General features: G+C 38.6%; 1 protein-coding gene across 1 annotated transcript in view; it reads left to right on the top strand.

Moving 5' to 3' along the window:
* The window catches only part of cfap58 (cilia and flagella associated protein 58), a 222,539-nt gene that overhangs the window by 139,643 nt on the left and 69,322 nt on the right, over nt 1-13,574 (top strand). The window contains exons 14-15 of the mRNA XM_017698980.2: nt 5,737-5,848; nt 7,429-7,533. Coding sequence (XP_017554469.1) covers nt 5,737-5,848; nt 7,429-7,533 — 217 coding nt within the window. The remainder of the gene's footprint in view (nt 1-5,736; nt 5,849-7,428; nt 7,534-13,574) is intronic.

The following is a 13,574-nucleotide window of genomic DNA, read 5'->3' as shown; positions in this document are numbered from 1 at the left end:
CTTCTTGTCACTGGGGTGGTCCCCTCAAGGCTACATCTCAGTATTTAATAACTGTCTTATATTCCATTGACATGATATTTTCTAAGTTGCATTGACTCCGCACACCTCATCTCATCTCCAGGCTTTTTATTTTATTGTTCTGTTTTAAAACATTTGGTTATGAAAAGCTACAAATATGTACTTTTCACCTGGAAAAACATATTTATGGTACACAACTGTACCTTAAAACCACTGTTGTACCTTTGAGGGAGCATTTACATTGTTTGTATCCTGATCCTTTATGTCTAACAGTGTATACATCGTAAATCTCCTTCACTCTGAAGAATCATTCCACCATGCGGATAAGAATTTGAGCATAAAAGGGTTCTGTAGAACTCAGGGGCCTCATTCACCTCTTCTTCTTAAGACTGACTTTCAGCTTTCACAAAGACTCTGATGCCAGTGTTTTGTTACTTGAGATTTATTCTTAGGAGTCCACGCACACTTAAGAGCACAAAGGTGCAAACGAATCTGTGGTTTATAAATACGTCATGAATCTGACGTAGACGTTTTCATAGGACATTTCTCAAGAACACATTTAAGAAAAAATGAGGAAGATTTTAGTGAATGAGGCCCATTATCTTTTGTATGTAGGACACTGTTGTCTCTTTCACTTTCCATACTCGAATCCCAGGACACTGTCTGAATAGTTTTATCAGTAATGTTTGGATTTTGCATCATTCTCAAATGTAGGCCTTAAACCGTATTTTCCTGGGATGAAAACGTTGCATTGACTGGCACAGCAAATGACTTTCTTAGAATAGCAAAGCACCTTCAATTCTGAATCATGTACCAAAATTCATTCCCATGTTTTCACTGGCACAAGTAAACAAAAAAATCACTGTTAAAAAGTCATCCCAGAAATATTTTTTGGCCTCACTCTAGATGTGCTTAGATGTTCCCTGGTAATATATTGGCTTGTGTTTGCATAAGAGCCCTCCCAGTAATTTCCTGTGTGTTGTGCAAGTAAATTGCTGTATTCATTCCACTGAAATTTGGCTTGAGTTCACATGTAACCCCTTTCCATTTAATTACTGTTCAAATCCTGGGGAAAAAGTGCAAAGGAGCTTGTGTGTGAAGGGTGACTATGTTGAGCTGCTGGTGAGCAAGAATAGGTGAAAGGGGATGCTGGGAACTTCCTGCTGTGAAAACAATTCACACTTCTGCTCACAAAGGTGGTCATCCAGAGATAAAATGACCAGTGCAACTGCAGTGTTGATATCAAAATGCCGCCAGAATGAAAGAAAAAATAGCACTTAAACACAATAAAAATGTTTATAAATGTTGACGCTCTTATTCACTTCAAAAGATGAAAATTCAATTCACTTTTGGTTTTACAATTCATGCACAATTTAATCAACATATACTCCATCGTCATTATTGAAGAAAAAACATGCATCGTTCAACTGTGGGAGCTCCAAATTGCTACAACTTTAAGAAAGATTTAAAAGGGATCTATAGGTGGGGAATGATCAGTGAAAAGGGCCTAGAGGTAATCTCTTCTTCAGAAGACCCTTTCCAAAGTTGTGGTGTGTGGGTATGTTGCAACAGTTGTGCAAGAGAACACCTCTTGCTGCAAACCTTGAGTTTCTACTTGGTTAAGATTAAGAGACCCTTATTAGTTCCACAACGGGGAAATTCACCTCTGCAGTGCAAAACTACATACACACTAGTGAACACACATACTAGGAGACTGTGAGCACACTGAACGGTGGACAGCCCTGTCCGCAGGGCCCTGGGAGCAGTTGGGGGTTAGGTGCCTTGCACTTCATTCATGTACTGTGAGCTCAGGTGATTGAGGCAGCAACCTTCTGGGCACAAGGCTGGTTCCCTAACCTCCAGCCCACAACAGCCCCCAGCATCCCTCAACAACTTTTAGATTTAATCAGTACTGTGTGACACAGTGGTGTAGCCGAATTTCATTTTAAGGAAGCTGATTACAGGTTGGTGGGGGCAGCCCCAAAAACATTGCTATGGTGAGGCTGACAACCACAAACTAGCTAACTTCACTGTAACTAAGCCAGTAGAAAATAACCCACCTCAATGAATAAACAAAGAGAAACATTTTTGAATACTGAAAACAAAACATGATTCCTTGCCTAATATTTAACATTAGTTTCTGTAGCAGCATGGCACAGATGAAGCTGAATTGGGCTTCTTCTTCGGCAGCAAAATGTAAATGTTGCACCTTTTAAGATGAAAGAAAAGTTCTCTAACTAGAAGCCATCTTCTGCCTTGTATACCACAGCAAGGAAAGGCTAATTAACCAGGGGCAAATGTTGTTTGGAGCAAATGGTTGAAGATTGTGAGATTAAGGTCACTTTTTTAAAGCACTGTTTTCTTTACCACAGTCAACTGTTGTGGGGGCAGTCGTGGGCTGGAGGTTAGGGATCTGGCCCTGTACCCAGAAGGTTGTCGGTTCGATCCCCAGGGCCGACAGTCCATGACTAAGGTGTCCTTGAGCAAGACACCTAACCCCCAACTGCTCCCCGGGCGCCGTGGATAGGGCTGCCCACCGCTCCGGGCAAGTGTGCTCACTGCCCCCTAGTGTGTGTGTTCACTAGTGTGTATGTGGTGTTTCACTTCATGGATGGGTTAAATGCAGAGGTGGAATTTCCCCGGTTGTGGGATCAAAAAAGTATCACTTATTGCTACTCACAAGCCAAGTAATTAGCCTATAGGAACTAGCACAGCTCAGCCTGGGGCAACAGTGGAGGAAGCTAATGCTGTGTTTATATGACTTTACCTTCCTTTTTCCATGACCGATGGCAGTTTGCAGGCATGTGAACTTTGCCATGGTGGCAAAAACAGGTTTTTATCAGTCTCTTTTATTTACTTAAAGTGGAAAAAAGGCACAAGGATGCAACAACTCAGAACGTTTGCCCAAGAAGGCCTTACATTATGCAGTATTTTCATTAGCATTGGAAAATTGTTTTAGAAAAGTTGGAGAAATCTGAGGAGATCTGGCTCCCACATGACATGGCTTAGGCCTCTCCAGACCCCCACACCCCATGGTGTGACATTCTTACAGTTATGGCTGTTATACCATGACCAACAAAGCAGTCTGGGTTCTATAACATTTTACTCAATTAACATCTAACACACCTGCCTTATGACTGATCCTAGAGGAATATTTCAGACAGAATTCTAATATGGCTAGTAATGACAGCTAATCATTATTAATTAGCACACTGTCACTTGCTTAAAGCGAATTAGTTGCAGCTAGCGCTCTTTGCTTGCTTTGCATTTTTTAGTCAAACCATTCTGTTTAAATGTGCAAGCGCAACAGAGTTTTCAGGAAAAAGCCCTTCTAGACAAATGACACCGGTTTAAAGGCTTTGCTAATAGCATTTTTTTCCCCATTGGAAATGACTCCGCTGATCGATTTAGCATGCTAACTGCAAACTCGCCCATAAATTCAAGCTGAGATGCATTCAGGTAATGAGCTATGCATTATCATCATCTATCTCTCCTTGAGTTACGGTGCAAACTCCTGGTGCATACCGCTTAAATGGGGGATAATACGTTTACACTTTGCCACTCAATTGGTTAGCATATGGCTCCCCGACACTGTCTATACGTCTTGGAGGAGGTAGACTCGAGGTATTTACATGCTTCGATAATATCGGCAGGGAGGTGCCGGATGGAATTGCTTTGACTGAATTGGTGCGGAGGCTGCAGACTGTGATCCATGACTTCGGTTGAGGATGCTAAATGGAGGGCGTGCGAGGGAGATATGAGTTAGGGAGGGAAGTAGCACCTAAAGTGCCTGCCATTGCTAGCTAGCGTTATGAACAAGCTTATTTACGAAATGTACTCTCTCTCTCTCTCTCTCTCTCTCTCCCATCCGCTGATTCCCTCGCTTTCCGTCAAACCTGCTCCACACTGCCTTCTCATATCTCTCCTCAAAACTAAATAGACCTTTTTTTCCACGCTACAGCAAATTTATTTCGCCTTTTGTGTTTCGAGAGGCATTTTCTTGATGTTGAAAAGCAGCTTTATGCTTTTGCAGCCATCACCAAGCCGCCACTGCTAATAAGTTGGAAGATGGATCTTTCAAGTTGTTTATTTGCAGAGTGAATTACCACTGTAGTGGGTCAAAGGCGTCCGCCGACTGCTGCTGCATTTGCATTAACTGGCACAGGCGTGTGTGTGTGTGTGTGTGTGTGTGTGAGTGCTGCAGCGAGAGAGAAAGGTTAGCTTGAATGCTATTTTGAGGCTTGAACTGCTATCAGATCCATTCAGATGTGGTCTATCTCCCCATCTCCCTCTAACACCTCAAGTGGTAACTTGTAATTGCAAATATGTTGGAGAGACGTTCTAGGCCATTAGGTCATTCCAGTGTGCTATAACCGAATTAGCCAAATGCCGGAAAGACATTCAATTGACCTCTGCATGCTCCACCCACAAATGTAGTCTTTGGTAGCTACAGTTGTGAGTGCTAAGTATTTGTCAGAATACTTATATTTTGGATGCATAATGTAAGATATTTCTGATAAAATTGAAATAGGTAGCATTAATCAGAAAAGAGAAAAACATGTTAAAATGTGTAATTTAAAAGTCAGAGGTGTTAGGCCGGATTTTGTGTCTTTGTGTACTAACGTCACATGTCCAGACTGAAGAAAAAGATCCAGCTTGATGTTCAAGTGCAAAATGAACATTATGCTCCCTGTTGAAAAAACAGCACAGACCAACATGTATTCCATACTGGTATATGTACATCTAGTGCTGGTTTAGCTGATCACCCAGCATGGTCATGCTGGTTGACCAACATACCAACATCCAAAGCGCAACATATGCTGGTTCCTGGTCCTCAGCCATGCTGGTCTATACTGGTTTGTCTAGCAGGGCTGATAAAGATATGATGACAATAGGAGATTATTTCTTTACATCTTCAGAAGACACATCCTTCACCAGATTTGACTGAGTTGTCTTTGAATAGTCTTTCAACCAGCTCACAATTAGCAGATTCCTTCACTTCAGAAACCCATGTTACATAGTTTTCTTCTGCAATGTACGTACAATTACATTTCCACCAGAGAGGTGCTGATGGCTGTGTACCATCCTCAAAACTACCTTGACCAATAGAATAAAAATAAATTGTGATTAGAATAGAATCAAAAGTCTGTGATTACTTCATTTATGACCAGCTATCGCCATACTTGGTGACAGATGCCTTCTAGAGTTCCAGTTTGCTATAAATGCAGCATGGCAGGAGAGAACTGTGTTCACATTGGTGGCACTTTACAGTAACTGAGCAGATATTGACACTGATGACCAAACACACAAAAAGAACACATGCTTGAAAAGGCCGTTCTCTACACTTCCTAGCATACTTCTGTTTATGTAGGATGACTCATGAAATCTATGGTTGCCCCCTAATGGCCAAGAAGAAATAGCACCTGTCTGATACCAAGCTGGTTGAATATGGGGGCTTGTCTGGGAGGCATGATGGCAAATCTTTTGTCATTTTCAACCTACGCCTAGTTCCACAACAGACTGACATTTCAAACTGGAAACTCAACGTCCTGTAGCAAATGTAAACTGAAGATGCCACAGAGGAAAGCATTTGTGATTGGACCATAGATAATTCACTTATTACAACATGTCCAAGTGTGGTTGGCAAGCTCATGTAATATTCAGTTGTGATCAGTAGACACATGTCTTTACTAGCATGATATTGCTTTTCACATGCAGACGAGAGGTTTACCACATGCAAAGGGAACTGCTTAAAGAGCGGACAAGATGCCGAGCTTTGGAGGAGGAGCTAGAGAATCCCATGAATGTTCATCGCTGGAGAAGACTAGAGGTGTGTAAATGCACTACTTTTTGGTATTTTTTTTCCATGTTTTTGCAAAAACATATGTATCTATAAAATAATTCTAAAGAAGTAAAACTTGGCACGTTGTGTGAAACAATTTCTTTGACAGTTACACAAAGCAATTGAAAATAACTCATTCAATTATGCTTCAAGTTAGCATCTTTTTATATTTTTTTGAAAAGAAAAGAGAAAACTTAGATTTGATGCAGACAAAACAAAGCAAACACTGGCACAAGCAGCCATTGTCATGTTAATGCTAGCTAACTAGCTAATCACAGACCAAGTATCCCACTATTCTACTAGTTAGCAAGATTAGTTCCTACTCTTTTCCATATATTGTGTTGTTCAGTTAATAAAAACAATAATAATGACTTTTGGTGTCTTTTTTAAGAATCTTAGCTCCAGATAACTTGTGATACTGTGTGAAATGCTAATAACAACATAAAGCAATGTCTTACCTTATCAACAATGTTTTTGATGCCTGTAACACATTCCAAAAAATTTGGGACAGGGGTTAGGGTTAGTCATCAAACACTGTTCATCCCTGAATCCACAAAAGCAAATCAAGACTGTATTATGCACAGCATATGCTTTATCTCCACAATTTTCAGAAATGCTGCCAGCTTCTCTGGGCTCAAACTCCTCTGAAATGGATTGATGCACAGGAGAAATGAGTATTGCGGTCCGAGTTTTTCTTTCAAATTGTTTATAGAAATAGCAGATGTCATGTTATCTGTGCTAAAGAAGTAAACACCATCCAGATTGTTACCAGTATAAAGTTCAAATGCCAGAGTCTGTCAAGGTACCGGACTTTATTATAGCCCATTGCATGGGTAACTTGCACATCAGCATGGTTGTGTAATCACGGAGTGCAGATGCAAGACTGGCCTACCTGCAGTCCAGACCTGTCTCACATTAAAAACATGTGGTGCATTGTGAAACTTAAAATACAAAAATGCAAAGGTCTGTACAGTTGCACAGCTGAAGACATGTATTGTGGTAGAATGGCAAGAAAATTCACTTTCAAAACTGAATCAATTGGTGTCTTTAGTCTCAAAACAATTAAGTACCACTGTGGTAAATATACTCCTGACTAAAAATGTGATTGAGGCATCTAATTTGGACTGAGCTTATTTTTACAAAAACATGTTTTTATTACAAAGTAATAATAAAATAGCATTTCTCATATTGTCCTACCTCTTGGGAAATGAGGTTTGTATGATACATAAATATATACAAATGAGCTACTATTATACATCCAGTAACACAAATTTAACAAATGCTTCCAAGCTTATGAATGGTAGCAGAAGTCCTTTCATGTGCGCATCCTAAGCTTTTGAGCACATGTTCTCTGCTCCCTCATGATAGTATAACATCAGAAGTGACTGCCTGTAAAGTTTAATTGAGGTTATGGAAAATGGTCTTGGAGTCTGAAGGTTTAGTTGCAGAGTTTCACTCTCTGTCTCTTTCTCTTTCATTCTCTCTCATTCACTCTCTTTCATTGCTTCTTTCTCATTCTCTGTAATTCTCTCTCTTACTCTCTCTCTTTCTAAATGGTTTTCCTGCAGGCAAGTGACCCCAGCACCTTTGAGTTGATCCAGAAGATTCACTCTCTTCAGCGGCGGCTGATAACCAAAAGCGAGGAGGTGGTGGAGAAGGAGCTTTTGCTGCAGGTAAACACTCTGCTCTCATTTGGTGTTCCCACCAATCTGTCACGTCCTGTACGTTGCCAGGGGCCTCTGTGTCCCCTGGTGACGGCTCATAAAGCACCAATGGGGTCAAGTCATCAGGGGAATTGATCACAAAAAGGCCTTGAGAAGTGATTCTCTCTCACACAGCTTTAAAAAGAGGACAAACAGCTTTATTTAATATACTTCCATGTACCTGGACTGTTGTCTGTTTTTTTTTAACACACAAAGCATGATGGATCTCTCCTGAGGAAATATAGAAATATGTGTGTGTGTATGTGTGTGTGTGTGTGTGAGAGAGAGAGAGAGAGAGAGAGAGAGAGAGAGAGAGAGAGAGTCAGCGTATTTGAATCCATATTTTCATTAATATAAAACAAGTTTGCTTACATGTAAAGGTATGAAGTGCTCTGCCACAGGCTTCAAAGAAGACATTTTAGTGTCAGAAATGATGAACTGAGCTATAGATGGTTCTAAAATGACCGACAAAGCTGTATAACATCAATTGTGAAGGAAGGCTGCCACTATTAATTATATTATAAAAAAATCCCAAATGCACATTAAGCTACTTACAGCAGTACAGTCATTGTTATGTCGATTCCTGTACTTCTGTCACATAGTGATGCAAAGCAACATTCAGACCATTCACATCAGTGAGGAAAAACCCACCCAACACCCTCCACTATAAAGCATGCACCTGCTCAGCACAGGCACAACTTTTGCCCATCTAAGATGTCATAACCATTTGAGGAAAAACAACACAGCAAACCTAAAACCTCAAGCATCGTAGACTATAGCAGACTGTCACAGCAGGCATGAAAAAAAATGTACAGGCCATTTATGTTTAAACTTTGATTACTTTATGCACAGAAGTAGACATTGTCTCTGGCATTCTCACATTCACACTTGCCTATTTCAGCTTGTGTAGTGAATTGTAAGCATTGTAAGTACCAAATATTCAGAGCAACAACAACTTTTTTAGTCATGTTATGGGTTTTGCTTTGGAAATGGGTAGAAAGCAAAATGCTCTGCTCTTGACAGTCTCTCAAACACATCTTTAAATTCAACATACACATTACAGTGATGTTATTGGTACAAATGTACAGAGAGACATTTTTGGATAGGCCTGCGAAAATGTGGGTATGCTAACTTGGCAGATACAATTTTCAAACATACTATGCCCTGCAGTGTCATAGCGTCAGGCTATTCTTAATATTTGTTTGTGCTGCTAAGAATACCACATCACCATGTTGGTAGGCAAGCAGTAACTTTGACTGTCTCTGACAGAGCTCGGCTCATCATTGTTACTGCAGCTACAACCCTGCAGGTAGCTGAAGACCAAAAGCGAAATACATCAGAATTACCGCAAAAGTCATTAAAAGATACAGTATGTGGACACTTTAGATGCAGTCTTCAGACACCAAAGGAGGAGAAGATTAGCTAGATTGGTGGATTAGATTCATAAAGCCAGCATTTCTACAGAAAATTTCAATCCATGAGATTTTACAAAAACTACCAAAGCTGCCAAAGCTCTTAAATAATAAACTCTTTTAACTTTTTATTCACCAGCTTCTCCTTTTACTTTTTTGTTTCACCTTGGTGCTGCAGTTACACTGAGGTGCCCTAAATGTAGAATGAATTACAAAAGTTGATGAAAACTAAGACAACTTCAAGTTTACTTTAATAAATGCCTTAATTTACCTTTACAAATCCATTAATTTACTGAAATTAACTGAATTAACTTATCTAAATTAACTAAATTAATGAATTAACTTATCTAAATAAATGCATCAACAAATACCTTAAACTTTCACTTGGAAATGCTTAATGAACAGCTAATGTGCAGCACAGCAAAGGTTTCACCTACTGATCTAAACCCAAACCACACACTTCTCTACTTTACTTATTACACTAATGACTGCATTTCTAAGGGTATATGTGCTATTTTTCCACATTTTATTATGCCAGAGTGGGACAGCACTCTCATATAAGACTTAAATATATCAGTAAATAAGGTTAAAAAGGAAATAAAAAAGGGTTAAAAAAACAAACATGTTTTTGTGCTTTGGTACCTCAGTAGAAACTACCATTGCATTGCTAAACGAACTTGATGTTGCCAACCAAAATGATGGCAGCATGAATGTGACATCATCAGAATACAATCAATGGCCCATTTTTGACAATAGGGCAGTCATCACCCTACCTATTTCTATGCTTCCACCCTATTGAAACAAAAACAGTAGTGTGACTGTAAAGACATAAATATGAATGTTAGACTCACATAAACACAACCAACACTTCAGCACTTTTCACAAGTCCATTTACCACAGGCAAACTCAATAAGACTGTAACAGAGTTAAAATTGGACAGTGGAATTGTATAAACACTAGGAAAAACAACACTGCAGACTCAAAAATGTAAACTGTTAAGTATCCTAGGATAAAGCTTTCTGCATGAAAAATGTACAGACCATTTATTGCTCATTTTTGATGACCTGTTACATTGAAGTAAGCATTTGGTTTGACATTTTGACATTTAGCTTTTGTAGTAAAACAGCACTGTACCAAATTCACAGACGTTTGTTTTGGAGTTTGGAAATAGATAGAAAATGACATACATAGCAGTTATACCCTGGAGATGATAAATATTTGAAGGCTTGAAGCAATGGTGGGTAGCAGTAGTTGCTAAGCAGTGAATAGAGGTCTTTGAAAATAAGGCAGAGCTTGGGATTAGTAGATTGGACTATATCTCACACTTTCAGAAAAAATGTGGCAAGCATAATGATTTTGATTGGCCACAATACAATATCAAATTAAAAACAATGCGTCTGTGATCAATCTGGGTAAGTCTACCTTTGCCTATATTTGAATGGCAGCGCTATAATGAAGTTCTAATAAAATTAACATCTGTCTAATTCAAAAGTTCTAGATCAAGTGGAGGATGAAATGTAAATAAAGATCTGTGCTGAAGGATCTAATTTGTGTTTGACATATAATTTCAAAAAGAGCAACTTTCAGTTCTGACAAATTCTTCATGTGGCCAACATTGAGAAATGTGGGCCGTCTGCTGTGATTGCATCCTGCGACTAGTGCAATTCTTGGCCAGATAAAAGCTGAAGTTCTTAGGGGCAATGTGAAAGCTATCATTTGGCATGTTGGAAGAAATGCCAACACTGCCAATTCCCTGTGCAATCGCCAAATGCAATTGATTGCAAACAGTCTGCGTTGTTGGAGGGCGCTTTCAGAAATAATCATCAAGCCAAGGTTGCAGTGTCACTGCCTGTCTGTCATTTATTTGATATGATGACAAATTGCCTAATAAAAAGCTGTAGAATAACTTTGCTTAATTAATGAGTACATGCAGTAGTTTCTAGTTCATGTATTTTCAGTCAAAAGTTTGGGGACTCCATACTTTTTTTTTTCCCTTCTTTATAATAACATAATGTACAAGTAAAAGATCGGGTCTATAGACTAAAATAGTAGCAGCTGGGCAAAAATCTTTTCCTGATGTATGGTGTGAAGAATGTCTAAAAACTTGAAGTTGAAACATTTTTTGAATCAGTTCTATGCAAGAACCACTCTTAACTCCCCGAGAAGCTTTTTAGGCGTGATTGTTTAAAGTAGCATTTTTAATGAGGTTTCTAAAGTTTAAAGAGCCTCCACAGAAATAAATGTTCTATACCAATTAACATTTTCCTATAACTGTACATTCAAGGCAAGAACACACAAAAGTTTTCTCCTTTTGCTTTTCTAAAATGGAAAGTAGCCCACTCAGTGTCACCATTTCCCCCTTTTGTTAGGAGCAAAATATATTTCTTAGAACGTATTTAATGCATGTTTTGGTAAAATTCTGCCCTATTAAAAATGGTGGGTATAGTTTTGATGCAAAGAAATGATGCATTATGGAATATTTTGCATTTTCGTGCCATTTATTCTCACTATGTTCAGTCTGTGGCCTCTGATTCCACTGATTTTTCAAAATTTCACCATAATAAAAGGTTAAGATGTAAACAAACTTACCACATCAGTAACAGAATGTTTTAGTAGTACAGTGAAGTAAATATGTAGCGTGCACACACACACACACACACACACACACACACACACACACATATATATATACATATAATACTTCAATCCGCATTGCGTATAAAAAGAGTCGTTTAGGTTCACTAGTGATTTCGCATAGCAAATAAAATGGTAAAATGTTGACCCCTGGTTCCTATTGTCACTGTAAAGTAATCTGAATTAATATGTTTCTATTAATTTAATCACTGTGAATGACTTGGTTTACATCTCAACAGTTGAATTATGCAGACAGTTTGATAAAGAGGCAGGATACTCTGTAAATGCAGCCAAGAAAATTGTTATTTATCTCCGCAGTAAATGGCAGTAAGAAAGACACACACAGATATAACATCGGAATAAATGCAAATGCAGTTTCTGCGAGAAAAGGTTTGGAAATGTTCATTTGCATTAAAAACACTCTGAAACGCTGCACATTTTTGGCATGGTATTGAGTTTGTTTGGTATTCTAGACTGAAAGAGCAAATCAGATGTGCTGCATTGTGTAATGGCAGTGTCTATAGATGTTGATATTGGCTGCTGCTTAAACACTGGGAATCGTGTAGAGTCGGGCTGAATTCAGAGTGAAAGTATTTAGTAAGATAAACTTTGCAAAGCCATTATAACAGTCCACAACAGAGAAGACTACAAAGTGCCAATGTTCTCTAGCCTCGTCCAGCCACAGCAGCAGAAAAACACAAACGGTAACAGAAGTGGAAAAAGGAAGAATACAAAAGAAACCCATTTTGTCATATGCTTTCACTTCATAGCTCAAAGGTTTTTCTCAGAGAGGCATCGCGGCAGCTGAGTTCTACATTTTCACCATCTCATTTACTCTCGCTGTTACAAAAGGATTTTGATTGTGATTTTCACGGTACATGACTGCACTGAAGGACTTTGAAGATGTATGACCGTTCTCAGGAGCCTAGCTTTATTGTTCAGTCCAGAATGGCTAATGATCAGTTTGACTCTTAGAAGTTTTATTTTGCTATACTGTTCAAATGTAATTATTTCATTATGTATGAAATGATATTACAAAATGACTTGTGTTCAATTTATTTTGTGCATCGACATGTTGAAGTCTGCACTTCCAGTTTTCAAAAAGTTAGAGTAGAATATTTCTCTTCTTTGAAAAAAAAAAACAACAAAGCACAGCTGAAAATCTTAACAGCAATGGAGAATGTTTACAAAATAATAGGCTGCAATACCCTTGTCTTTGAGAGAAGTCGGCTAGATCTTTTGCAAACAGTACAAATGTGTGCTTTAATTAAGACTTAATAATTTGCATTGAAGCAGAGTGTCATTAAGGAATGATACGCATTTTAACATGCCTGTGCACTTGGATAAGTGATTAATATAACAATTATTTATTCATACACAAGGCCTAAATTATAAGAAGCTTAATAGCTTATTTTCATCTTCCAAGAACAAAATATCTTGAAGAACAATGTTTAATTAATGATTCATTATTTCAAGCATGAAAAATGTTCACAAATTAAAGGAAAACCAATCAAAGATGTCCTATTAAGGTGTTGGGTGACCACATGCCACTAGAAAAGCTTCAGTGTGCCTTGGCATAAAGTAGATTCTTCACGTGTCTAGAACTGGAGGGATGGAATAATCTTCTTCCTAAAGATATTTGTTCAGTTGGTGTTTTGATGATGATGATGATGATGAAAGCACTGTTTAACACATCAGTCCAAAATCTCTGAAAAGTGTTTAATCAGTGTATATAATTTTTATACTCACCAAACCATTCCAGTGACCCTACGTACCCTCTGGATGGGGCATTGTCATCGTGAGAAGAGACTTGTAGTTAACCTTCCCTCTAAGGGACCCAAACTATGCCAGTAAAATGCCCCCCAAAGCATGACAAAGCACCTTTTCACTGTTGGGGAGAAGCATTCAGGCCTATATACCTGTTTCTTAGTGTAGACCACACCTGGATTCTCCTACTTATGGAGA

This window comes from Pygocentrus nattereri, chromosome 12, assembly GCF_015220715.1.
Source record: "Pygocentrus nattereri isolate fPygNat1 chromosome 12, fPygNat1.pri, whole genome shotgun sequence".
NCBI lineage: Eukaryota > Metazoa > Chordata > Actinopteri > Characiformes > Serrasalmidae > Pygocentrus > Pygocentrus nattereri.
The sequence above is the reverse complement of the archived record's forward strand: the minus strand, read 5'-3'. Positions and strand labels throughout refer to the sequence as shown.